Here is a 26,666-nt window from a genome sequence, read left to right as displayed (position 1 = left end):
GTCAACATCGTTTAAAAGCAGCTATGAAACAACATTCTTTTGCAGATGCCCAACCATTTAAAAATGATATGCGATTAAATTAAAATATTCTATCATCTAAGGTTTTTAGTTGAGCTTACCCAACTATAACAATACAATTTTAGAAAGAAGAACATTTTTTAGGAGATTCAAAGCTATAATAACTTCCAGCCTTTTTAACTGTGTTTGGGACCTGAAACATTTTGAGTAATTTCACTTAATAAAATTTCCCTTTTAATGAAAAGTCACACGAACTCGAACTCTTTCAACTGTTCCTTTCAGAACAACAAAATGTTCGATGGATTAATAATTTATTGCTCCATCAGGAGTCCACAGAAGACTTGTTCCCACCAGCCAATGGTATTCTGGTTTGGTGTCTTACTGAGCTGTGATTGGACGACCGTGACCACAACCCACACTGACTCGGACATTAGAGACGGATGAGTGGAAAGGACCGAGGTTTGTTTTTCTCGCTGTGTGACACACACGCACACGCACACGCACACGCACACACACACACACACACACACACACACACACACACACACACACACACACACACACACACACACACACACACACACACACCTGCTGTGAGAGAATCAAGACTGGAACTCATTTGAAAATAATTACTTTAACATTTTGACTATAATAACTCATTTGGGGATTTTGAAACTGAATACTTTAGCATTTCTTAAACTTATTCTGTAAACTGAATGCTGTTCTTAGAAATGTTTTCTTTTTTAAATGTATTGATTTTGCTTTAAAAATCTGTGGACTTTGCTGTGTTAACTCAGTCTGTGCCAGATAAACTAGCGTATCCATCCGGTTCTGTCCACACAGCCGGCTGCAGCTGGGGGTGTTTGGTACCTTCACGGGTCATTAGGTCAGAGGTGGAGGGGCAAGCGATATAAATTCATGCACCCATTAACTTTTGGGTTGTAACAAACGTTATTCTTACAACCCAATTTCTAATAAGTGGAAGAAAATAGATGGATGAAAAAGAATCTTTATCAGGGGTGTCCAAACTTTCTGGTTTGGGGACCAAAACTATCAAGTTGAAAGAACTAAGAGGGTCACAAATAAACACAATATTTTAATGTAATGACAAAAGCTATTGGATTTCTGTACGAGAAATGTGTAAATTGTAGATTTTAAACAAAAAAAGGTTTGCAAATTAAAAAAACAAAAAAACTATACAGTACATTTTTCATCTTCTGGATTTTCTTTGTCTTTTTAGTAACAGGAACATAACATGTCTCAGTCTAGTTTCAGTCATTTTGACAAGCTTGTTGATCTAAACTGCCCAGGTTGCATGTTTTTTTTGTCTCCTCTTACTATAAGAGATTATATTCAAAGTAAAAACCTGAATGGATACTTTGTGTCAACTGCGTGAACTGGGATCAAAGGCCGTTCAGAATTGTTCCGAGGGCCGTAAATGGCCCCGGGCCGCACTTTGGACACCACAGATCTCTTTGGGTTAAATAAAGGAATTAAATGAGTTCTGCCACTAGGTGGCAGTCACGCACAATTTAAGGCAAAGTCTGAATGAAGCTCTGGAGGCAGCACTGTGAATTAATGACACTGATTTTAATTAGACGAGTGACACACAACGCACCAGAATCCAGAGCAGCAACATCTGGTCAAATAAATTCAACATATTTACAGTAGAAAACAAATTCATGTAAAAATGCACAAAATAAAAGAAACGCATGTCTGGAAGGACAAAAATGTAATAAAAACAATAAAAGGCAAGCAGATGCAGTAGTGGGCTTTGACACATTGTAAACATATAAGCTCTTCATTTTAGTGTAATACTGAAAGAAATTAAAATATTTTCTCTGTAGCTTAAATAAAATGTTTTAGGAGTTGAATAGAATCTGTCTATGCATTTGTTGTACAAGTTGGTTTCGTTTTTTTGTCAACTGAAGAAAATAAATAATCTGCTAAAGTGACGAACAGCATTAAAGTGAACTGGAGTGTTTTCACAACAATGGATCTCTGTCGCTCCGTCTTCTGGCTCCGCAGCAGCAATCAGAATTGCAACTAAAGGAAGCAACAGTTTGACCAGATGTGATAAGTGACGATACACTGTAGAATATTAATGTCCGACTTGGAACCGTTACTGTACAGAACTGTGCAAAAGTTCTTTACAAGTTGCTTCCATGGAGTTGAACTTTTACATTTCCTGCTACTAAACTTTCAGTAACGGGTTCAAAGGTTACGAGAAGATCTAACAGCTCTGAAACAAAGCATAGAAGTGGTTTCAAACAACACTACATGTGTGGACATCTACACGGCCTAGTTTTACAGAGATATCAGATTAATACCACTTATGCATATTGTCTTATAAAGGTACAGCCACTACTTATACACACTTGATTTCATCTGAGGAAACCATGAGCGAGTTTCTACACTGCAAAAACTCACAATTTTACCAAGAATGTTTGGTCCAGTTTCTTAGAAATGTTGAAATTCACTTACAAGTAACTTTTCAGAAAGATATGAGAGCTTGTTTAAAGCCAATAATTTCTTAATATTGATGAAAACATTCTAGTTCCACTGGCAGATTATTTCACTTATAACTACGGGTTATATTTTTCTGGCCGATTACAAGCTTTAAAAAGTCTGACCTGCAGGTTCTGATTTTGGCCATGTTGATTTTTTGTCTGAAATGTTGCTAAATATAGCAAGAAAGTCGCTGAGTTGGCAACAATGACTGTTAACTGCCAACGTGCAGAAAGTCGAGCTTCGCTCACTGCAGAGCAGGAGAGGACAGAGGTTGATTTTTAATCCTTTGCCAAGTAAATGAGATAGGTGGATAAGATCAGCTTTACATGTACGGCCGACGCGAATCAAGGCCGATTCATCAGTGGGAAAAATGTCTCGTTATAAGTGAATAAATCTCCCAGAGGAATATTAAGTGATTATTTACTTAAAACAAGCTGCTATATTTGCCTAAAAAGTTACTGGAAAGTTAGTATACCTGAAATAAAACAAACCTAAAATATTTTTCACTAGAAATTGGACCAAAAATACTTGGTAAGATTTTGTATTTTTGCAGTGCGGTCTTCTCTTCAGACGACAGGATCTATTGATTTACATAGTAGGTTTTAAATTTCTGGTAAAATACGCCATTAGAAGCAGTTTTGGTCACATTCTTTCACATATACTCTTGTACAATTTCCTCCATAATCCTAGAAAACGTCACAGAAACCCTTCAGAACCGCTTTAGTCCTTCAGCCAGAGAGAGAGATCTCATAGTCACTAGTGGACAGCAGGGTGCGCCCGACTTTCCGCACGTTCTTGGCGTTGGTGATGCATGCCGCCACGTCCACCGGCTTCTCGAAGTACCGCACCAGAGCCTGCTCAGTGAGGACGGAGGCCAGGAACTGCTCGAAGGTGATGGCCCAGTCTTTGTCGATGCTGGTGCTGTGCGGCAGGCCGCCGCCGTTGGGAATCCCCCTCCGTTCGCGCTCCGAGGGCCGCTCGTCGCTGCACACCAGCACCGTGTCGTCAGCGATGTCTTCGCACTGCAGCTTCTCGTCCAGCTCGTGGGAGCCGGCGCTCAGCACCGAGTACGACGACATGGACGTGTCGTCTTTTGTTTCGTCGTCGGAGATGAGCATGGCGGACGACGTCCCCGTCTCCTTGGGGGACGAGTCTTCCAGCTTGATGTCCTGCATGGGCGCCAGCTCCTCGCTCGCATCCTGCTGCTTGTCCTCCTCGCAGGGGCTCGGCTTGTCCTCCAGCTCCGCCGGGATGAAAACATCTCCCAGATCCGGAAGGTCTTGAGTGGATTTGAGATCCACCAAGTCTCTCCTGCACAAACTCGACTCTGAATTCGTCTCCTGGCTGGGATCCTTCCGGCCGCAGGAAGTGAAGAGCTTCCCCACTTCTCCCATTTCCAGCAGCAGACTGGTGACGGTTGCAGTGGCGTGATAAAGCTCCTGCTCAGCTACATCCTCACTGAACATGCTGTACAGCGTCTTACAGAGCTCAATGAACTGACTCTGAAAGACAGAAACAGTACATCACAATTCTTATCATTACAAGAAATGATCACAATAAATGATAAACATTATGATAAATGCCCAAACCTAAGCAAGGGTTACTGGTTCCTATAGAGCTTTACTCTACACCAGGGATCCATGGATCCACTTTTTCACTTCTGATACCGATATGTGAGGTTTAGTATCGGCCAATACCAGTCCGATACAGAAAAACATTGCTGAATCAACTTAAAACACTTATGTTTTTAAACACACAGACGTAAATGTTTACGATCTCCAAGCACAAAGCCGTTTCTCAGATCAAATCCTACCTGGTTCAGCTTTGGAAGGTCCTTTGTGCTTTCTCGTTTGGGCTTCGTCTCCTCGTTCCACAGTTTCAAGTAATGACGGTAATCAGGAGTGCTCAGTTTCTTCACTGTCAAAGAAATTTAAAGAATCTCTTCAAGATTTTCACATTTAAATTAGACGTTTGGGTTCCATCTTACAGTTAAAACATTCTATAAACAGGCACACATTTTCTTGCCAAGTATTTAGTAAAATTGTCTTTTTTTTATATTAACATTTTTATTGCGAGAGCATGTTACAATACAATTATATAATTATACTGATTATGTTCACATTTTTACATGCTTTCTCTATTTTCTCACTTTTTTGACAGGAAAAAGAAAAAACAAAAACAAAACTTAAATGGGAGCAGCGGGGCAGCCTGAGTACCAACCAATAATTGACATCACATGTCAAATTAGAGCATAAATCTGAATGACTGCAAGGTTTACAAAAAAATCAGACATAATTGACATTTTCTGTCCACTTTGACCATATCTTGTAGAAAGTGTCTCTCTGCACATTAATGGAAAAAGACAGTCTCTCCAGTACATAAATCTCTTTCACTACATTTATCCAGTCACCAGTTGTTGGAGGTTCCTGTTTACGCCAATTTCTTGTGAGGGCCTTTTTGCTCCCAGCCAGTAAAATGAACAGACGTTTTTGATCGTTGTAGTTCAGTTTGTAAAATTGCCATTTAAACTTATAACTTCGGTCAAAGATTTGGGTTTCCACAAACGTCTCACAATAGTTTACTAGGATTTTAGCCCATTCCTCCTGACAGAACCTTATTCATATGAAGGAGCAAACTCTATTCTCTGGCTTTCTATGTTGCGTTTTGAGTCGTGGCTTCTTCCTCTGGGAGCGGTCCTTTCAGGCAATGTTAATATAGGACTTACTTCACTGTGGATAATGACACATGATTAGCTTCAGCCTGCATTTTAAGGTCTTTGGCTCTGATTCGCCAATTTCACATACAGACACAGAACCTCCTTCTTCCCTGATGAGGTTTTTTATTCAGCATCTTTTCTTGATTTTCTATGATTTCTCTCACCTTTTTCAGTCTTGAACGTAACTCTGACGAAGCCATCATCCTTCTCGCCTCGACCCTTTGAATCCCGACCTGAGAAGATAAGTAGTAAATATGTAACCTGAGCTACAACAGATGGCTTAGATCAAAGCATACTCATGTTTTAGAATGGTCTAGTCAAAGTCCAGATTAAATACCCAAGGAGAATCTGTGGCAAGACACAATGTGTTTTTTTTATTTATTCACTTGATTTTAATTGTGTTACTTATTTAATGGAAACATATTTATCTATGGGGCTGCACAGTGGCGCAGTTGGTAGAGCTGTTGCCTTGCAGCAAGACGGTTCTGGGTTCGATTCCCGGCCCCGGTCTTTCTGCATGGAGTTTGCATGTTCTCCCTGTGCATGGTGGGTTTTCTCTGGGTACTCCTGTTTCCTCCCAAAGTCCAAAAACATGACTGTCAGGTTAATTGGCCTCTCCAAATTGCCCCTAGGTGTAAGTGTGTGTGTGTGTGAGTGTGTGAGTGTGTGTGTGTGTGTGCATGGCTGTTTGTCCCATCTGTTCACACAATATTGGCGTTGTGTTTGTTTTTCATACATAATTCCAACAATTAACACATAATTTTGTCATATTAATTTGCAAATGTTTGATGGGTTTGAATGAAGAAACAGAAAAGTGGTTGAAAAAGCAACTAAACTATTCAAACTTTTGAAAGACGTTAAGAATGGAAAAGGCAAAAAAAAAAAAAAAACAGATTTAGAGCCGTCTTTGATTACTAGTAAATCAGATTTTTATCAACATATTTTATATATACTGATGCTTTTGATTATGGCAAATTGTTAAGATGTAACAATTAACTGATGTTTTTATGGTGTATAGCGCTCTGAGCTGCTTTGCTGCTGAAATGTGCTTTACAAACAAACTTGACCCAAATTGAACAAATGCATCCATTGAAAAGCTTCTGCTACGTCATCTAGCTGAATCGGCAGATAGAGCTCCAGTCAGTGAGATTTGTGGTTGCATGGTTAACACAACTGCATCCTTCATATGCGAATCACATCGCCACAAAATCTGATTTTACTCTCCAACTGCCTGATAAAAATCTCCCGTCTGCCGATCTGCTCTGACTAAACCTGAAAAATAAAAATACGTTCGCCACAAACAAGTGATCTGTCAGGAGGTTTAAACTTACTGATGGAAGTTTCCGGAGTGATGTCTTCGAAGAAGTACTGAGTGGCTTCGAAGGCCGAGTCGGGCTCTTCTTGCTCATGAGTGATTTCTGGGGAAAAACAGTTTCTTTACAGAATTGGGCTAAAATGCAAAGTTCAGGGAGGCTCAAAAATTCTGTGTCCTGTTGAAAAACAGCATAATCTCTACAGCAGTGCAAAAAATAAACCTTACTTTGTATTTTCTGTCTGGATACTAGTAAAAATACTTTAGTACACTAGAAATGAGATAAATAGCTGCGTTTCTATAATGCCACAATTTAACATTTTGAAAATAAATTCACTTCATAGAAACACATAAGTTCTTTTGGTCGTGTCAAAATTATTTTAGTTTGCAAAACTGCAATCACACAAGTCACATGAACAACAACCAGATTGTCACTGATGGCGGAAAGAAAAATTAGAAAACAGGAAGTAGATGGAAGATGATGGCACAGCATGTTTTTTAATTTGTTCACGTGATTTTAATTGTATTTCTTATTTAATGGAAACACTTTGTGCACTTTTTGCAGCTACTGGTCAGTAGTATTAAAATATTATTTGTTGCTGCTTGTCTGACACTCACCAGGCAAGACGTGCATCTTGTAGAGGAGCTTCAGCTTCTCCGTTAGATCCCCATGACACAAAACACCTGCAACACACAACATGGAGTTGAGAGCCGAGGCAGAACCAACTACATCCAGAACGGACGTGTTCGTGACCCATCCCTGCTTACTCAGGCCGTTGATGAAGTCTCGGAAGTTGAGCAGGGCGTCTCCGTTTTCGTCCAGCAGACGGAAGAAGCGCACCGCCAGCGGGTCAGAGTGGGCTCCGTTGGCCCAGGGGAACAGCAGGGCGAACAGGCCCTTGAACAGCTCCACGTCGATGCGGTACTGCTCCAGGTACGGCAGGCTGGGGTCGTGGCGCTCGGTGGGGTTGCTGCTGCTGCCCCAGTAACAGCTGCTCAGGTGCTCCGCCTGACGAAGACAACAGAAGAGGCAGGTGCAAACTTTAAAAAATGCAACTGGCACTAAAGTGCTGTTTGTTTTGGCAAGTAGACGTCATTTTGGTCATTCTGACTGACCTACGATTTAAGATAAAAAAAAAACAGCATTTATTGTTTTTCTGACTGAACTTTCAGTTATTTTATGGAGTGCAAAACTGGTCACTTGTTTTAAAACAGTTTTGTAATTTTACAAAGACAACAATCACTACAAAGTTGAGATTTTAGCCTATTTAGTGCAGCTGCAACCACAAACAGTCGTTACTATGCGTGTGTGTGTGTGTGTGTGTGTGTGAAAAACAAGCGCAATTCTGCAGTGATACGTTTAACCTTCCCATTATCTGCTGAAAGCTTTGCTCTCTCACTCTCTTTTAATCCTCATTCCTCAATAACAACATTCACACTGAAGAGTGTTGCTGCACCACCTAATAGCGTTCAATATGGTGATGTTGACTAAAAGTTAAACCTTTTTCGATTAATCTGTTCTGGGTCAAGTTGAATTTGTGGTAACCTTCTTTCTATAATGATCAAGTTTATGTCTCGTGTTTTTCTTCCGATTAAAAAGTTGCGACTCACCTTGAAAAGCACATAAAGCTCCTCCAACTCATCAATACTGAAAGCCGTCTCCGTCACAATAGTTCGAACCTGGAATAAAAGAGGACAAACCGTGAGGATCTCATCTGTAAAACGACACCAAAGCTTCTTTCGTTACTTTTCTACAGCTAGATTTAACGAGCAGCATGGAATAAACTTAAAAAAAGAAACTTAATGATTGCAGAAGTTTCTTACCACGTTGCGTTTGGTTGTGTCCTCAATGGTCTGAATGACCCTCAGTCTCTGTTTGAAGCGCATCTGTTCGATCACGTCTGCGCGGATCGAGCCGAATTTCTACCGAAAAGGAAAAAACACAGACATGAGGGCTGGATCTCCATCAGTACACTGCAAAAAACCCAACATCTTCAAGTGATTGTGTTAAAAACCAGCCTTGATAATCAGTCAGACAGACACAAGCCGGCAGATGTTTTACCTCATAGGAGCTGCGGACCAGTTTGAAGATGTCCACCTCTGGATGTGGTTCTCCGTTGTCGGTGAGCAGAGAGTGAAGGTGAGGGATGGGAGGGAGGGTGCTGTCCTTGTTGGTCACACTGTCCAGGTACCTGCACACAGACAAAATGAGACCATTAAAACAGACAATGACTGGGTCAGCAGCATAACAACGCAAAACAGAAACAAGTTAGTTTTAAGATGTTGCTGTTCAGCTTCTAATTAAAGCTGCATGTGCAGAAATGTGTCCAAATGTCCACAATTACCAACAGAGTCGCAAAATATAATTTATAGGAACCACATCTGCCGTTTCTGGACAGCAGCTACCAAAGTGAGACGTTTCTGCCTAATTACACCTTTTATTTTATCAATCAGACCGTTTTTCATTAGATCAGTAAATGTGAAGTTATTTGGAAAACATAAAAGGTTTTTTTTTCTATTAAATTAAAAACTGATTTTAATAATAAAATGCCAGAATCTGTAAAAGAAAGAAGTTTTGTGCTCCAAGGCTGAACAGACTGAAATTTGAAAGCTAAAGTGTTAACTTTACTGTTCTTGCAAAAATATGTGCACCGATTTATCAGCTTGCCGATTTATTGGTGCCGATTTCCTTAATTTTGGGAGATCAGTGATCAGCTGATACTTGCATGTGAAGCTGATCTTATCCACTGATCTTACCTCAGCAAAGGTCTAAAAAAATAAATTACTGTCCTCTACTGCTCTCCCGTGGCTCTTTAAAGATCAGTAATCGTTTAGAAAACTGTAGTCAGTGCACCCCTAGTAGCATCTCTAGCATCTCCTCCTCCTTACCTGCCCAGGACAGTCATGGCCTCTCCGTCGTCCTTGCAGCCCAGCAGCTGGTGGATGTTAGCGTGCAGCACAGAGAGCGCCAGCTGAAAGATGACTTTGATGCCGTCGTAGAAGAAACAGTCGACCACCACCACGGCGCTCTCGAACGGCATAACGGACAGGAAGAGGGTGAGGAACCAGGAGAGGGAGATGGTGGATATGACGCCCAGGTCCTGCATGCAGTCGTACAGCTGCGGGACGTACTCGCGGGCGAGCTCCTCGAACACTCCCTGATCAACCAGGGCTCCTAAACGTGAAGGATCGACGCCGTTACGTCTTCACACACACAAATCACCAAGTCAAACGTCCAGCTGGATGTGTTCAGACTGACCAACTACTCTTGTGTTGTAGTAGTCGGGCAGCATCCTCTCGCAGAGAGCCACCAGCAGCCAGAAAGCTTCTTCTTCTTTAGCGTAAAGCAGCAACACAGACGTGACGATGTTCATGGCCTGTCGAGACGAGAAAGATTCAGAAACAGACCAGGAAGGCCAGCTGCTGCAGCTGCCGGACGATAAATTAATTTAATATGTCGCAATAGACACATGATCAGTATCAATAGATAGATAACATGTCTGCTAGAATATTCTGATTCAGTGTTCGGTTCTGGATCACTGAACTGCACAGCATTCTGGGAGATGTAGGAAGAAGGAAAAGCTTTAGCTGCTCAAACTCTAACATCTACCTTAGATAGGTTAGTGGAATCATCCAACTCATTCACTCTTTGGTTACCTAGCAACTCACTCACTCACTCTTTGGTTACCTAGCAACTCACTCACTCACTCTTTGGTTACCTAGCAACTCACTCACTCAATCTTTGGTTACCTAGCAACTCACTCACTCACTCTTTGGTTACCTAGCAACTCACTCACTCACTCTTTGGTTACCTAGCAACTCACTCACTCACTCTTTGGTTACCTAGCAACAACCTGTTGAGTAACTTGCGCTGCAGCAGTTTAGAGTTTCATCAATGTTCCTCATAACTGCTTAAAAATAAAAAATGACTTTGAGGAGTGAAAACTGCGGATAAAACAGGAAAGGTCACATCTAGTTTGGCAGTATTTAAGACAGTTAAAACAGAAAACTAATCAATAATTATCGATATCGACTGATACAAAATGATTATATCATTTTTAACTCATCGTTCAGCCCAATCCAGAATGTCCCTTATGTTTTTTATTTGATTCCGATCCAGTCTGATGCCACTTGATCGGGCCCGATTTTCCGATCCTGTGATTGGATAGCGACATCCCTCGCTGCTGCCGCCGAGTCATGTTGGGATAGTCAGAATCGCGTCTTCACCTGACAGTATCCGATGTTGGGGTTCCTGAAGGCGTAGGCGGTCAGGACCCTGCGCAGCGCGGCGATGCCCATCTCGTTCTGGAAGGCCGGGTGCTCCGGCAGCGAGCGGTGCAGGTCCCTCTCGATCTCCTCGGTGGCCAGGTTGTACTTCCCCATCGATTTCTCCACCAGGTCTTCGTAGTAACCGGGGTGAGTCGTCATCTCGTTGATCGCCCCTGACCGACCAGGAAAACACGCTGGATTTAAAAACTGAAAGCAGCAACATGCATGACATCTGAAATTATTTGCAATAAAATTTCAAACATGTTTTTTTGTTTTCACATGCAGGTAAATTCAGAAACTTAAAGAATAAGGTATAATGTGTTATAGTGCAGAGAAAAAGTAAATTAAACTACTATTCTGTTTTTGTCAGATTTAAATTATTCTGATAAAAGTAAAATAATGTGTAGAAATCACAATAAAACTAAATATATCCTATGTAAATCAATATTATTTATGTTTTAGAAATTTCCACCCAAATTGGAAGTTTTTTAAGTTTGCAGAACAAAATCAGTTTTGTTCTCCTTTTCATCTTTTCTCAGTTTAAATGAAAGACCAGAAGCGGCACATTTAACAACAGATAAAGTTAATATTAACAAAATGGCTTCATTTAACGGGCTGCACAGTGGTGCAGTTGGTAGAGCTGTTGCCTTGCAGCAAGAAGGTTCTGGGTTCGATTCCCGGCCCCGGTCTTTCTGCATGGAGTTTGCATGTTCTCCCTGTGCATGGTGGGTTTTCTCAGGGTTCTCTGGTTTCCTCCCACAGTCTAAAAACATGACCGTCAGGTTAATTGGTCTGTCTAAATTGTCCCTAGGTGCGAGTGTGTGTGTGTTCTGTGTGTCTCTGTGTTGCCCTGTGACAGACTGGCGACCTGTCCAGGTGACCCCGCCTCTCGCCCGGAACGTTAGCTGGAGAGGCACCAGCAACCCTCCGGACCCCACTGAGGGACAAGGGTGAAAAAAAATGGATGGCTTCATTTAACCTGTTAACTCAGTAAACCTGCAGCTGTTCGTGCTCCACCTTCAAGGATGGTTTTTAATCTTATAGCACATCTCTGCAACAAGGCAGTTCAAAGTTCAAAGATCAGTGTGATTCAAACTAAACGTTGAACTCTGCTTCCTGCACTGAGGATGTGTTTACTCACCAACAACTGGGTCAGGCCGTCTGTGACCTACCTTCACTCAGGTGCTGATCTGCAGCTGCAGGCAGCAACATGTGACTGTGGTTGTAAACTGAAACCTCTGGATCGTGTTCTTACTTGCGCCGTGTTTTGGGTGGTGAAAGATTTCGCTTCATGAGCCGAAGCTTGAAAAATGACATACTGCTGTTCCCTCTGATTCAGGTAAATCCAGTTGTTTTGGATTTTTTCCTGTCAGTTCAATAATATGCCGCTCTGTTTTTGCAAGTCTCCTTTTTCTATATTAACCCTCTAAAGGCCTGAAATCGACCTGGTATTTGTCTTTAAAACTTTGAGACGTTTCTGGAAATATTTTGTAAAAACATGCAGTTCAAACATTATGCAATAGCAAAGGCCGACTCCTGAGTTTTTCTTTTACATCCATCATCTTTCTCAAACAGTTTAAGTCTTTTTAATCAGTTTTGTTCATGATTTGTTTTAATCCAAAGTGAATTAACAGGAGGACCGATGCCCAATTTTTATATTAGGACAGGGATCCAAAAGTATTCACACCTTTTGACCTTTTCCACATTAAATCCACAAATTTTGATGCATTTTACTGGAATATTGTGACGTAGATAAACCACTGCACAATATTCCAATTTAAAAAGGAATTTAATGTTTATTTAGCATTTTTTATGCATCTTGAATATTGTGTAAAATAGACTTAAGTGGTTGAATGAATGTGCCAAGTTTCAAATCAGATTACTCGACTTGCACGTCAGAATATTTGATTATTAAAGTAATCGTTAGCTGCAGCTCTGCACAAGAGCATTAATGTTCAGTTGTAGCTGAGAAAACCTGCAGCCGTGAATGCAGCAAAAAGGTGGTTCAATAAAGTATGTGACAGAATATAAAAAGGTTGAAGGCGTATTAATGCTTTTTGAACAAACTGAATCGAGCTGCAGAAGCTTTAGAGAAACGTCTCCCAGCAGATGTTAAACTGCTGTCTAATCTGTAAACAGGAAGTCTTCGTTTCATAAAACGTGTCTGAAATACGCTTCAGGTTTCCTTTTTGGCTCGGTGTGTGGTTTCCAGCACGGGTTCCTGCAGGTAAAGGTTTGAATCGTTGGCCCACCTGAGAACAGCAGCCACAGCTCCCCCCTCATGCTCTCAGGGATGCCTTTGAGGACGAGCTCCTTCGTCTTCTCCGTGCGGTACATGCACACCCCCTCGCCGTACTCTGTGAAGTGGTTCTTCCACGCCTGTTCCTTCAGGAACTCCTTAGCCTGAGAGGAAGTGAAGACGGCAGGGGTCAAAGGTCGGGCAGACGAGACGAGAGGATTTTTTGTAATGAGACTCACCAGTTTGGGGTTAAACTCCTCAGGTGAGCGGCGGCGGTACATGGTCATGAGGGCCTCTGAGGCCGTCGGCACGCTGTTGTCGTTCAGGTTGAAGGTGCGCTCGACGTCTGAGGCCAGACTCTGCTGCGGACTGCAGGAGAGCAGGGAGCCGTGATGGGAGTAAACCTGCAGAAGAGCAACTTTAAATGTATGTCTGAGAGGTGAGGCGAGTCCCAAAATGGGCTTTTAGCTTTGATGCAAACAAAACTCCTCAATGTTTTAGATGTTTTTCTGGAAGCTTGTTCCAGATTTGTGGTGCATAGAAGCTGAATGTTTTCTCGCATTCAGCTTCTGGTTATGGGATGCAGAACCAGAAGTAGGAGACCTGAGAGGTTTGGAAGGTTGATGCAACAGCAGCAGATCTTTAATGTACTGTGGTGCTAAGCTGTTCAGTGATTTATAAACTAGCACCAGTATCTTAAAGTCTCTGAGCTGCAGGGAGCCAGTGGAAGGACGTTAGAACTGCTGTGATGAGCTCTAACTTCCTGGTTTTAGTCAGAACGCCAGCAGCAGCGTTCTGGGTCTGATTTTTAGGCAGACCTGTAGATAATGCTGCAGTAAATAATGTTAGGCTCTGCAAGTTCCTGAAACTAAAGTATTCAATCTAGAAATTCTACATTTATTCATTTCCTTGTGTAGCCTCTTATTTATTTATGCTCCAGAATAATATCCTCCTAAAACCGTGACTCCCTACTTTTTGTCAGAGGTAAGGAAGATCTGACTGAACCCCGACTGTTTTTACCTCGTCATCCGAGCTGTTCAGGCTGCTGTTCAGCTCCCTTTCCAGGTAAATCTTGGAGGTGGTTTGCTGCAGAAAGTCGGAGATCCTCTGCACCAGGAAGTCTCTGTCTTTCAGGTTGGCAAACAGAAAAGTCATGCGATTCTTGGTGCTGATGGAGAGCGGGCTGGGCAGAACGTTGGAGCTGTCTGCCTTCTCCACGATGGTCACCTGCAGGGCATCGAGACACATTATGAGTGAAACCAAAGAAAAACAGATTCAATTTATGTCTCAACAATCTTAAAAAATACAAATAAAAAAACTAAATCGTTTAGATCTTCAAAAATAAGACTCTCCTCAAATCACAAGTTGCATTTGTACAACCTGCCTTCCCAGAGCAGACAGGTGGTGACACGCCACGACATGCAAACTATTACAACATGACCAAACTGCATGTCCTTCCTCACCTCACGCAGGGGGATAATGAGGCTGCACAGCGTCTCCTCCTTGCTGGTGAAGCAGATGTAGTTGGTGGACACAAACATCTGGCCCAGGATGTGCATCTTGTTAAACGGCGTCCACAGCGTGCAGTCTGTGTGTCCGTCCAGTTTTTCGTCTTTGGGCAGACGGAAGAGCGCCCGGTAACGCTCGCTCTTTGCTCTCGCGTCCAGATCTCTAAAAGATGCAAAACTTTTGTATTTTATGACTTTTTACTGAGGAGTTTTGAAAAAGGTTAAATGTTTTTGTGAAGTTTTACAGCTTGTGTGAATGAATAGACCAACAGACAGAGCAGTGCACAGCAGCCAAGTCAAATATTTGTCTAGATAAGACGTAGCGACCAAACCCGGATAATAAAATTAATTCAAAGTCTCAGTTTATGTCGCCACACCCAGACAGTATCCTGCACTGCAAAAACACAATCTTAACAAGTAGTTTTTGGTCTAGTTTCTTGCAGTATATCTTGCTTTTGTTTTTTTCCAAGTGAACTAAGATATTTGCACTAGAAACTACATCAAAATGACTTGGTAAGGTTTTGTGGTTTTGTAGTGTAAGAGTCTTTTCCACTGACACTTCATCCAGCGTTAGCGTGGTTGTGTTAGCTTTCTCGTACCTCTTCAGCGCCGACACTTTCTTGGGCGACTTCTTCTTCAGCTTGGGCAGCGAGCGGTCCAGTTCGAAGCCTTTGTTGTCCAGCAGACGCCGCATGGCGATGTTGGCCAGCTGCTCCGCCAGTTTGAAGGTCTCGTTGATGTTTAGGAAGACGGAGAAGACGTGCTCGTTGGCGCGAGTGCTCACCTTGATGACGTCAGGCAGGAGGAGGGTGGCGCTCTTCTCCAGCTGGGTGATGTCGGCCCAGCGGACCACCAGTTTGGCTGAGAGTGAGGAAAGGATGCGGTTTAATTTTAGACATGACCAAGCTACGTTTAATGAAGGCTAGCGGTAACTGAACCTTGGCTTAAGAAACTTACTCTCTTAGTTAATTGTAGAGCTCATTTTTTAAACTAAGGCTACATTCACACCAGCCCACTTTACTCCGCTTAGACCAAACTCTAGTTTGTTTAGCTAGAAAGTCTGGTTCGTTTGGGGAGGTGTGAAAGCGTAATCAAACTTTGATGCGGACTAAAGAAACAAACTCTGGTCTTCCTCAAAACCTACGTCTTGGTTTGGTTGCACTGAACTCTTGTGCTGTTTAAATGTTTAAGTAAATGCCAAACACACCGAAGGCTGCTCCAAAAGCAGAAAGTGGACTATAGTGCAGGGCATTCTGGGTAAATACAACCAATATAAACTCAAGAATCTAGCACTAAAGGTAGAAATGACTCTTGGTCTTTTGAGACCCATTTTTGTTTTTAAGCCTAAGATACATCCACTGCTGGGATGTATTTTGATACACAGATAATACACACCTTCTTTTCCCAGTAAATATGAGTAGAAGCAGAGGTGGTTGATGCTGAGGTACAGCCATCCCTGCCGGGGAACCTTCCCCTTCCAGTAGCTGCAGGAGTAATAGTTGACCAGCTTCTCTTCATCTGGCATCCCGAACAGTTTCCGGAACTTCGAACTCGGCTCCTTAAATTTGTCCGTGTCGTCGTCCTCTTTGACGTCATGATTCTTGTTGAACTCTGCGATTATCCCCTGGAAAAGAAACAGAAAGTTGTTGATTACAGAGGCACGACACAAAGGGGCCTTTCTGCATGAGGCTGAGGACTCACCTGCACTTTCCCTTTGACAAAGGTGGTGATGTCGTTCTCGTTCTCGAAGATGGACAGAGTCTGCAGCAGGTTGTGTTCGAGCCACTCCCAGTGCTCCGTGATCTCTTTCCGAGACGTTCCTGCAGGACGAGGAGGACAAATAAAGTTGGACTGTTACAGAAACACACTGGGCCCCAGGAGCCATCATGCTGCAAGGGCAGTTAATTTATGAAATCCACTCCTTTATAAGTCATGTGAAAACTTTCTCCATGTTTAAAATAACATTTTTCAGAAATTACTGCAAGTGAAAAAATATTAAGACAATAACCTGGATGGATTTCTCTGCAAGTCATTAAAAAAAACAACATTGAATCACTTTCAGTCTGCACCCATCATGAATTAGAGTAAATCCTATTAAGTCAAACTAACTCAGACGTCTTTACATGAGGCTCAGAACACGTCAGTTAAGGCAGTAAATTGCAGATAAGATGAAAATAATCAAAAGAATCTATAAAAATAGTCTGGAGAACAAGTTCAATTTAGTTCATCGCCAATTCACAACTAAAGTCAGCTTAAGGCAAAAAAAGAAAAATCATTTCAATTCAATCAGGCATTCATTTTAATTTATCCTTGTTGTTAAATAGTACAGTATGCTCAATTAATTATTCAAAGTCATTTAAAAGGTTTCCATCTAAGGAAATGACTGAGTCATTGGAGAAATATGGACCAACAGTGATATTAATAAAACGCAACATTTCCCTGACATTTCTGAAAGAAAAAAGAAAATCTGGACAGAAATCTTTCCTTCCTAAGATTCTGGATAACAAAAATTATAGACGTTTGTAGGAGAGTTAATATCTAATTAAAACCAATTCAGGAGCAAAAATTAATTCAGTATTTGTTAGTTTTCTACAATAATTGTAGAAAATGGGTGTCAATCTGTATGAAAAATTTACAATTGTATGTCAGGGTGTAAATTTTCCAACCTAAAATCCAGGAGTTTGACAACATCAGAAATCTTTATACTGGACTTTATTAAATAAAGAGAAATGTCAATATGTGGAAATAAAAACCCAACAAAAGCAGCAGTATGTTCATATTCTGGTGCCATGTTTTTATTTTTTCTAAAAACAATGAACAAAGAGTCTTTCATAGTAAATTCAATATTTGGGTTTTAAGCAGTTCAGCGAAGAAAACAAGACCATGAGAGCGAAACCCCTGGGGCTCCGAGAAACGGTCAGAGCACAACAGAAGAGCCAAACAGTCAGCAGGGAGTTTATCAACAACAAACACTTTAAACTTTCATTTCTGATTATTCTGCTCTGTTCTGGCTTTTTTTAAATTTCAAATTAAATTCAGTTGATGCTGAGACGTGACAGTAAAACAGATTATTTCGGTAGAAACTGATCCCAGAACAGCGATGGTTCATTTAATGCACTCTGACCACGTTGGACATCAGATTACTGGGAGGAGGAACAAGGAACTGGGAGGAGACGGAAAAAGAGCCAGATTTGTTTTAGAGTCAAGTTGTTATGTTAAAATGTCCATTTCAGACAAATGACTCCATTTAATAACTAGCTGGTTGTTCACCTGTATCAGTAAGATTTTAATTAATATTCATTTAATTAAAAACAAACAAAAAATTCCTGCCAAACGACGCAGAAAGACGTTCAGGGAAACATGCAACATGATGCGGATACATGTGGCGAAGATGATATAACCTGTGATATGTGAACCAATACAAACAGTGTTCACCTCAGCATCCTTTTAAACAACAAGCATCGCCACATATTACTGCAATAGCATGCAGGAAGGCATGGGTAATATTTGCTGTCCCTGCAGTCCTTTGCAACATTAACATTGCATAAAGTGATACTCCAATGTTGATAAATTTGCAACATATTATGCAACCCATTTCATTCAGCCTTTATCTGACTCCAAACAGCTAAAAATAAACTTAAAGTTTAAGTTGTGGCAGCTCAGTTTCTTAATCTGTTTTGATAACATGGGAGTGAAAATGCTCTCCTACCGTGAGCGATGATCCAGTAGACTAAAGAGTCAGGGGTCTGGTAGAGGATCCGGTAAGGAGCCATCCGAGCGCTCGAGTCCAGAACGACATCCAAAGTCCCAACAAGCAAACCTGCAACCCCACAAAATAAATTATTAAACAAAAACCTGGGATTTTAAACTTCATTGTTCTCTAGCAAACAGGAGGGAAAAAAACATTTGATGCAGATTTTAAAACCATAAATTAGTGGTAGACAAAAACAAAATGATCCAAAAACATGTCGGTATTTTTTCCATTTCAACAGGGAAAGCGCCACAGTTTACATTTCCTGTGGCTTCAACTTATGTTTACTTACTAACCCGTCGTCCTCTGCAATACCGTTACTGCCCAGCATTTTTCAAACAAGTCCTACTTAAATTATAGATGAACTATAACCAAAGGCCTTATTAATAGTTAATAAGCCCTTTAATAATTTATCCATTAGCTGTAACCAATTAGCATGAATCCGTTTGAAGTAACTGACTATTGGTCCAGGTTTGATACGCCAGCGCTTCTCAAACTCAAATCTTCCAACTTAGCGTGTTACAACCGATAATTTAACATCAAGTTAATCCATCTGGGCTTTTTAACCCGTCTTATGCTGGAACATTTAAAATGTTGGCCACACTGCAGAGAAAGGAGAAATCTTAAAGTCTGACCTGCAGCAATAAAATGTTAAGTAGAAGCTTTTAAACAAGAAAATGTAGACTCTGATGAGGCCCAGCAGATCCAGAAACAGACACAACTTTAAATCTGAAGCTTCCGACCAGGCATTACAGTTTCAAACTAGTGAAGAAGTTTTTGTGTAATTTCAATATTCAGTTTGTTTCTGCTCAAAGTTTAAACTCTAGTAGGAGTTTCTGAATTTCTGCTCATTTGAATCCTTCAGCTCAAGTCACAGGTCGAAGAGAATTTAGAAAGCATCAAAAGTTCTTATTTTATGAAGGTATCAGTCAGGAGAAGTGTACAAAACCACCAATAGGAAAACGGTGACATAACAGAAACTTTACAACTGAAAGGAGGCCGACAGCAACACCGAAGGAGCTACATGTGAGAACATCCTCCAGTGATTGTCACACTTCTGCCAATCTCATAACAGCAGGGCTAATTTTGTTTAGCGTTTAGCATTTGTGCTAACCTTAAAATGTTTAGCACTCTAAGAGTTTTCTAGATTAACGCTAAAGAGCTAATTTATTTGGTTATTTTCTAGAATCTTCAAATAGTTAAAACGTTTATTTTGAAACAAAGACTTTGTGCAGCAATTCCATTCCTTCTCCTCTCATTCTCCAACTTTTTCCCCTGTAATCATAAATACAAAACCTTGGGGCATTACAGAACATATAAATTATGTCAAAATGAAATTGGTGCTTTCACAGGCAGATATAACTTGAACTGAAGTGAGCATTTAGCATTAGCTTCTACTAAGTGGTGTGTTTGTGTCGTACTTTCGCATCAACTATCTTTTAGTTAGTGGTGCCAACCACCCACAGTCTCCTTTAAAATTCAAACATCAGAACCAAGTAGGTTTGCAAGGCAAGATCCTTTCCAGGTTATTTTTGTTTTAAAGCTCCTTTGTGACAAATTGTATGACTCATGTAAAAAAACGAGTAGGTGGGGGAGGATGGAGGAGACAAAGGAGGGAAACAAAAGCAGCTTCATTAATGAAGGGAGCAGTTGGTGTGCAGGAAGAAAGCTCAGATTTCTCCTTAATCTTCCTTCTCATCTTACTTTCAGCATTCAGCACCTATTTAGTTATGTAAAACAAAGCTGACACTCAACATTCTGCTAAAGAGGAAGCTGCTTTTGCATTCATGACATGTTTGACTACAGAAAAACAGCAAGTTAACGCCAAGTCACTGCTGACGCTCGCATGCCGACCTGAAAAAACAAAAAAGGCTTGAAGGTGTTGGTGTAAACCAACGTGTGACAAGATGCCGCTTCCTTCAGAAATCTTGTGGTGAAACTTTGTGAAAACCTGCAGATCGGGACTCTAGTTGCCCTGCATGAAACAACCGGCTTGATGGAGGTGTGAGCTGAGGTTTACTTCAGGAAAACCAAATGAGAAGAACTGTGCCAGACTGCAGTGGAAACAAATACGGTCTCTGGGTTTTTTCAGAAGAAACTTTTAGCTAAACCCGTCTTATTTTAGTCCGGCACTTGAGGAATCTGTGTTCTCCTCTTCTGTGTTTGATGCCAAACATGAAGCCAGCAGGATTTACTCACAAAAACACAACATGCTCCCCCTCACCACAACCTAAAAACCAGACAAAAACAACAAAGCAGCTCTAATAGTCCAGTTATCCGTTCTGACTGGAAAACTCCTGCTGCTCAAAAATACACTCTAAAAAAAAACAAACCAAAAAAAAAAAAAAAAAAAAAATCATATGACACCCTGATTTCTACAGAGACAATCAGATGTTCCTGCTGCTCGAGCGAAACGAATCACATTCTGAGCTTGTTTTTCCATGTGGTGGAGGAGCAGGAAACCAGGCTCACACCATGTAAACAGTTACCTCAGTTACTTGTTTCAATTCACATTTTCGGTCCTCCCCCACAACTTGAAAAGAAAACAGAGAATCTGTGGTGGGTAACCACAAATGTCAACAATAAACCCCCTGACCTGAAACTGATACAGAAACCGACCAAATTAGGCTACCTTGAGCTACCTTCAGTGGGGCAGATATACGTTCCCATCGTCTCCAGCCGTCAACATTCACTTACAACAAGTGTTTCACTGCAAGATGAGGCCTGCAGAAGGAGAAGCATGATCCTCTGCAAACAAAAATAATCTGTATTATAAAATGTGGTGCAAAAAAAAGAATAGTGTGCAATTTTATGCCGTGAGCACCCTCGTGTTCAATTATGCAACAAATGACTCGACAGCCTGTGACTTAAAGCATTTACAGTGAGACCAAATGGGGTTTTGTTGTGTATTTTCCCATTTTGCAAAAAAAAAAAAAAATCCCCCTCCTGCAGCTTTTTTTTGTTAACATGACACTATGAGATACAACAATAACGTACCAATCAGGACTCTTTGACAGCCCACATGCAGATATGATCACTCGCTGCCTTTCCATTACAAATGTGTGAAAATCTTTGTTGATATTCTGCTGATGATGAAACAACAATTTTTCAAACAACTGAGGCGTTTTCATTAGATAAGAAATTAAAATCACACATAAATAAGCTTGTTCACTCGATAAGATAAAATCATGGCAGAGATAAATGTGAACAGCTACAGAATATATATAGCCATAATCTCCATGACTGTGACCCAACACGCTATTTTACAGAACAGCTGTGGATTCAACACGTTCAGATGAGAACTTTTTATGAGCTGTGATGCTGTGAGACTTTTGGTCGAGCTAGCTGAGATGTTCAAAAAACAAACCATCGTCTTCCTACCACTTCCTGTCTTCTTTGTTGTTTTCCCCAGTAGTAACATCCAGCTGTTGACTTGTGTAATGTGAAAAAAAAAGTGTTTCTATATACGGTCAAAAGACAAACCACCACATTTTAGTGCAAAAACTATCTAAAAAAAAAAACTTATGTTTTTTCTAAATTAGCTTGTTTCTATTACTCAAATTTATTTTTGTAACTTCACACAAAGCTTCAATTTGGTGTCTCTATAATAGATCTTCTGTCTGTTGACCTTCACTCACTGCTCTGACTGCCTTCTCATGGCCTCATCTTGGCATAAACCTCAGGTGGAATCTTCTGGGGAAGGGATTAAACGTGGAACCGTGCACATTCAGTGCCGCCCCGTTCTAAATGTCAGTCTGGAAAGCTTCCAGAGACGATTACCATTTTTCTATTTCTCAGAGGCCACAGTGTCATAATGCTGCATCATGCAACCTTCTTCACACTTTATCAGTTTCACTGTGTTCTGCACAAACTGCCCATTCAGACTACATCCTGTTGCGTTTTACGCCTGCGCTGAGCTTCTGGTTTACATGCTCTGCTCTGGTGCTGATGGTGGCTGCTCAGCATCCTGGAGGAAAAGCCGGAGGGCCGTGCCAGTGTTGCCGGGTGCTGCTCAGTAGCAACTGGCACACATAGCAAGTCAGCAAGCACAGCTTTTACATAACCATGACATCATCCCCCGACACAACTTGGCACATTTAATATTGCCAAAGCAGAGACTGGGTTGGTGCTTTTGAAGAGAGTTCAGTAGATAAAGTTATCTAGTTTTATTAATGCAGCTTTAAAATGATACTGGTGCTACGCTGGTTTTCCATTCTGGATAACAATTGACTCTAAAACTGTAATTCAGTATACAAATCAAACAATCAGCTGGGAATCAGGTGACTAATTAGCACAATTAGCAAAGGAATGAGAAGACTACAAAAAGTAAAATTAATTGTCTGAACAAGTATAAAGAGCTTTGACACTTTGAATAAAAAAAACAAACTGCAGCTGAAATGTGTGCGGTTTCTTCAGATGTCTAAATAAAGCAAGGGAAATTTACTCTCCTACAGCAGGAAAATAAGCAACACTTTATTTAACAGCTTCTCAGATTCAGAGGCTTTGACAAAATCTATTAATACCAAAAAATATTTCCACCCATGAACTTCTCCGCATCTTGTTTCTAATTTTTCTATAAAGTTTTGTTTAATGTAACCGTGTTAAAGGGTGTTATGTGGCAATAATGTCGTTGTTATTTAACCTTTGGAATGACTGAATAAAAACGATCTGCTGATTGAGGCTTAGGATACAAACTGAAATCTATTCCATAGTGTGGAAAGCAGAGAGTGAAGCCTGTAATGACTTTACTTAACAGTAACTTTACTCAAACTGCAGCAGAATCTTTGATTTTTTTTTGACAAATACGATGACCTGCATCATTGTGAATAAAGATCTGAAACAAAGTCCTGCTATGGGGGCTGTTTTTATTTTTAAATGGTAACTTTTCCACACAGAAACAGTGTTTCAGAGGACCCTAAATGTTTTTTAGGACTATAACATGTTAATTTTGATTAATTAATAACAGATTTTAATGTATTTACCACAATTCCTTTTTAAACATACAAAAGTCCCTGAGCCGGAACCTTTGTTGCCCGTTTCTGGTACGCCCGTAAACTTGACGCACAAATAGCAGCGACGATCGAGGAAGCCATTTCTGTTGTGGAAGAAAACACTAGCAAAGGTAGCATCAACAGGAATCTCGATAAGTAGAGTCTTAAAGCCTCCACTTGACACATTTGCTTCAAATGTTTAAAAATTTTTTCGTCATCCATTTATAGACTGTGGTCACGTGACAACCAGTCACGACGCACATCGGTAAGAATCTGGCGTTAAGGCCAAGAAGTGAAACTTGTACAGTTCATTCGGCACCTGATATCCTCAGTGAAAACAAAATACATTCATCATCATCGGTGTCTATTTCTAGAGATTTTTAACCCAAAATAGGATTTAAATGTCATTTATCAGGTTAATCAGAAGGTAACTGGTGTGAAATATTGCTAACCAGCTATAATCCACACCAACATGTTTTAGGTAAATTCTTTAAGCTGCGATCGGTATTTTACTTTTTTAGTATAAAAGAACTGTGTCCAAATAGTTTGGACTTGATAGCTGTTGCTGGTCACTAAGCTGCATCTGTTTGAGGGTTTGCAATTAATCTGACAGCAAAGAGACAGCAGCCCTCTGTGGTCTGCATGTAGCTGTCTGAAAAGGTATCACTAAAATCACGACTTTTCTCCAACACTAATCAGGGCTGGTATGAAAGCATCCATTAGGATGTTTAAGCCCTATTTAGGACTTAATTAATCAAATTAGTTTGAATTTAGGCACGATGTGAATGCATGATGTGAATGCCAAGAGGACCGGAGAGCGCTCCAAAAGAAGGAAGTGGACTAAAGCAGAGGGAATTCTGGGTAAATACAACAAAAACAAACGCGATATTGTAGAGCTAGCGGGAGAGATAAATCCTACAACCGCTAAAATCTGACGCCACTCTGTTCCGGTTTACATTTTGTGAAGAAGGAAGTGTCTTCTTCAGAGGTTATGTCATTTCCTTCAGTAGGTCTTGGTGCAGCGCCACCACAGGCGAGGATGGGAACTGGTTGCTCAAAGGGTTTGGTTTGTTTGACACAATGCAGTATGAAAATGACCCGCAGCAGCTGAAAATGTAACCAACGTTGCTTCAAACTTTGGTCCCCAGCGGTGCAAAAACACCCAGTTATTGCTGGCAGAGGAAGACTAGTCTGAAAACGATAATAAAACTCTTCTAATCAGGTGATTTAGTCAAATGTTTCAAACTATACTCCTGAATTTTCTCATGCAAAGGTCTTCCTCTGTGCACCAATACTCCAAAAACTGCAGTCCGACTTTTAAAGCCCCCAAAATCACCACAATCAGCTGATTCCAGGCCAGAAAATTTTCTGTTTCAACTCGGAGAATATCAAGATCTCAATTTATGAGAACTTTGGCCAGTTATTTCAATAACCTCCTCATCCTTCTGCTGCTGTTTGACCCATTTTAGATGGAGTATGCCAATGAGGATGAGGAGGAAGACAAGAAGAAGGATGATTCAGCACGAACAAGCAAGCAGACTGACTCTCAGGCTGTTTGGCAAACAGACCCCCTGTTATTCAGCCTCCGTATCTGTTAGCAGCAGCACAGCAGAAAGCGTCATTGTTTGGGTAGGAATCTAATTCCTTCTGCAGGCGATATCCTGACAAAGTCCCCTGATAAGACAAAAACACGTTATTTTCTGTGCAGGCCAAGATAAGATTCAGCCTTTCTTACGCCTTGAGTTGGTTAATTTCCAAATCAATAAGCAGCATGATTGAGTTACTGAAGCTGAGGGGTCGCTTCACAGCTGATTGATCACGTGGCCATCACCTGGCCACCCGACATCTTTAATTAATGGCAAATTATCATATTTATCACGGTGATGTTGCAGAGTCATAGCAGCTCGAGGCTGGGACTCACCGGCCAGTCCGCCGCCTCCATCCCCGTGGCCTTTCCGTCTCTGGAGGATGAAGTACGGATTCGCCCTCTCGGTGATCCAGAGCGCTCCCGCCAGCAACACATCTTCGGGAATGACCCACATATTTCTATTTATTTGTATTTTATTTTAGAACAGAACCATTGAATTCACTATCCGGTCAAACTGATCCTAGTAAGTAATGCTCATTAAGTAAAAAAAAAATCAACTATGGAGGCCTCGTTATTCACCTGGGCTAATATCTATCATTTATAACCGTTTAAGATTTAATGATAGAGGGAAAAACACGCATTGAAAACGAGCAGTTCGGGCTCGGCTCGGCCTATAAACAAGTGCTGTTAACCCGCAGATTCTGCTACCGAGTTTTAAGGAAAACTGTATTTCTTTAAGGGGCCGGAGGCAGCGTGGCTCGGTTCTCCGCAGCCTGGCTCGGTTCTCCGCAGCCCGGGAAGCAGCGCTGGCTTCAGTCTTTGTTGTCCATGCCTCCGCGGCAGGTGCGAATCAGTCCGCCGGCAGCGCTTGTTTACAGGCGTTGTTAAATTAACTAGCGGTCGATCTGTACGCAGGAGTAAGCGGAAATGTCTTCCAGCTGTCGTGTCCGTCCGTATGCCGACGAATAGCCGCGATTTTAACCCCGAGAATGCGATAAATAGCGCTGCGGCTCTGCGCTCCTCCTCCTGTTCGGCTGAAGCGCCGCCGTTGCTGCTGCACATTAAGCTCCTCAGTATGGAAAGCCGTTTGAGCATTTATTCGATGCACTAGATGAAGGTTTTCCTACATTGGTGTCGAGAAATCCACTGATAATTTAGGAACTGTAAACAAAACGAAAACCGTCAGAACAGAGAGGAACTTGCGGTATCTTTGGAAAAGGGTGACACTAAGTGTGTGTTACACAGAAAATACCTCCCAAATTAAAAATCGCCACATTCCTAACAATAATGGCCTATCATAATTTGCCAATTTTTTTTTTCTTTTTTTGCCTACATTATCTTTTTTCAAAAATTGATCCAGGCAATTATACTTAGGAAGGTGACGAAATGTTGTTTGAGCAAAATAAAATCTGATTACTTTCATACCAATTCAATTTCCGATTTTAATTAGGTTTTTTTTCTCTCTCTGATCCTTTAAAAAGAAATCACCAAAAACTAAATATTTCGAAAAGCTGTTTTTTAATTTCAGTCATACTGTCTGTTCATGAGTCAACATGAATTTAAAGTTTAAATAAATTGGAGCTGTACAATATGCTTGCCAAACAACATGGTAAGGCTTCGGCAAGCTGACGTTACTCTGAGCTATGGAAACACATTGGTGACAAAAAAAAAAAAAATCAGCTCGTCTTTTAGCACTCTGTTTAAAATGTTTCATGACCCATGAGGACAAAAGTGGAAAAGTGGGTTTCTTGGATTATTAGTGA

The 26,666-nt window shown here is 41.0% G+C and overlaps 1 protein-coding gene across 1 annotated transcript; it reads right to left on the bottom strand.

Annotated features, from left to right (window-relative positions):
- Positions 1-1,587: 1,587 nt before the first annotated feature.
- Positions 1,588-25,968, bottom strand: tbc1d9 (TBC1 domain family, member 9 (with GRAM domain)). Its single transcript, XM_008419912.2, has 21 exons — positions 25,237-25,968; positions 18,283-18,393; positions 16,275-16,393; positions 15,969-16,197; positions 15,173-15,434; positions 14,529-14,736; positions 14,086-14,292; positions 13,305-13,469; positions 13,079-13,229; positions 10,785-10,999; positions 9,817-9,934; positions 9,447-9,732; positions 8,620-8,749; positions 8,382-8,480; positions 8,169-8,237; positions 7,326-7,566; positions 7,176-7,241; positions 6,577-6,663; positions 5,410-5,478; positions 4,343-4,446; positions 1,588-4,031 (listed from the first exon to the last, which is right to left on the bottom strand). Exons 1-21 carry the CDS (start codon positions 25,355-25,357, stop codon positions 3,258-3,260), a joined length of 3,831 nt encoding a protein of 1,276 aa, XP_008418134.1. The 5' UTR covers positions 25,358-25,968; the 3' UTR covers positions 1,588-3,257.
- Positions 25,969-26,666: the final 698 nt, after the last annotated feature.

This window comes from Poecilia reticulata, linkage group LG1 (genome assembly GCF_000633615.1).
Source record: "Poecilia reticulata strain Guanapo linkage group LG1, Guppy_female_1.0+MT, whole genome shotgun sequence".
NCBI lineage: Eukaryota > Metazoa > Chordata > Actinopteri > Cyprinodontiformes > Poeciliidae > Poecilia > Poecilia reticulata.
The sequence above is the reverse complement of the archived record's forward strand: the minus strand, read 5'-3'. Positions and strand labels throughout refer to the sequence as shown.

Bases quoted from the DNA above. Each gene is read 5' to 3' on its own strand.
- tbc1d9 (XM_008419912.2), bottom strand. From the start codon at position 25,357: ATGTGGGTCATTCCCGAAGATGTGTTGCTGGCGGGAGCGCTCTGGATC. The intron at 16,394-18,282 runs GTAGGAGAGCAT...CTCGTCCTGCAG, and splicing joins CTACTGGATCATCGCTCACG to GAACGTCTCGGAAAGAGATC. The intron at 8,481-8,619 runs GTAAAACATCTG...CCTTTTCGGTAG, and splicing joins TGGTCCGCAGCTCCTATGAG to AAATTCGGCTCGATCCGCGC.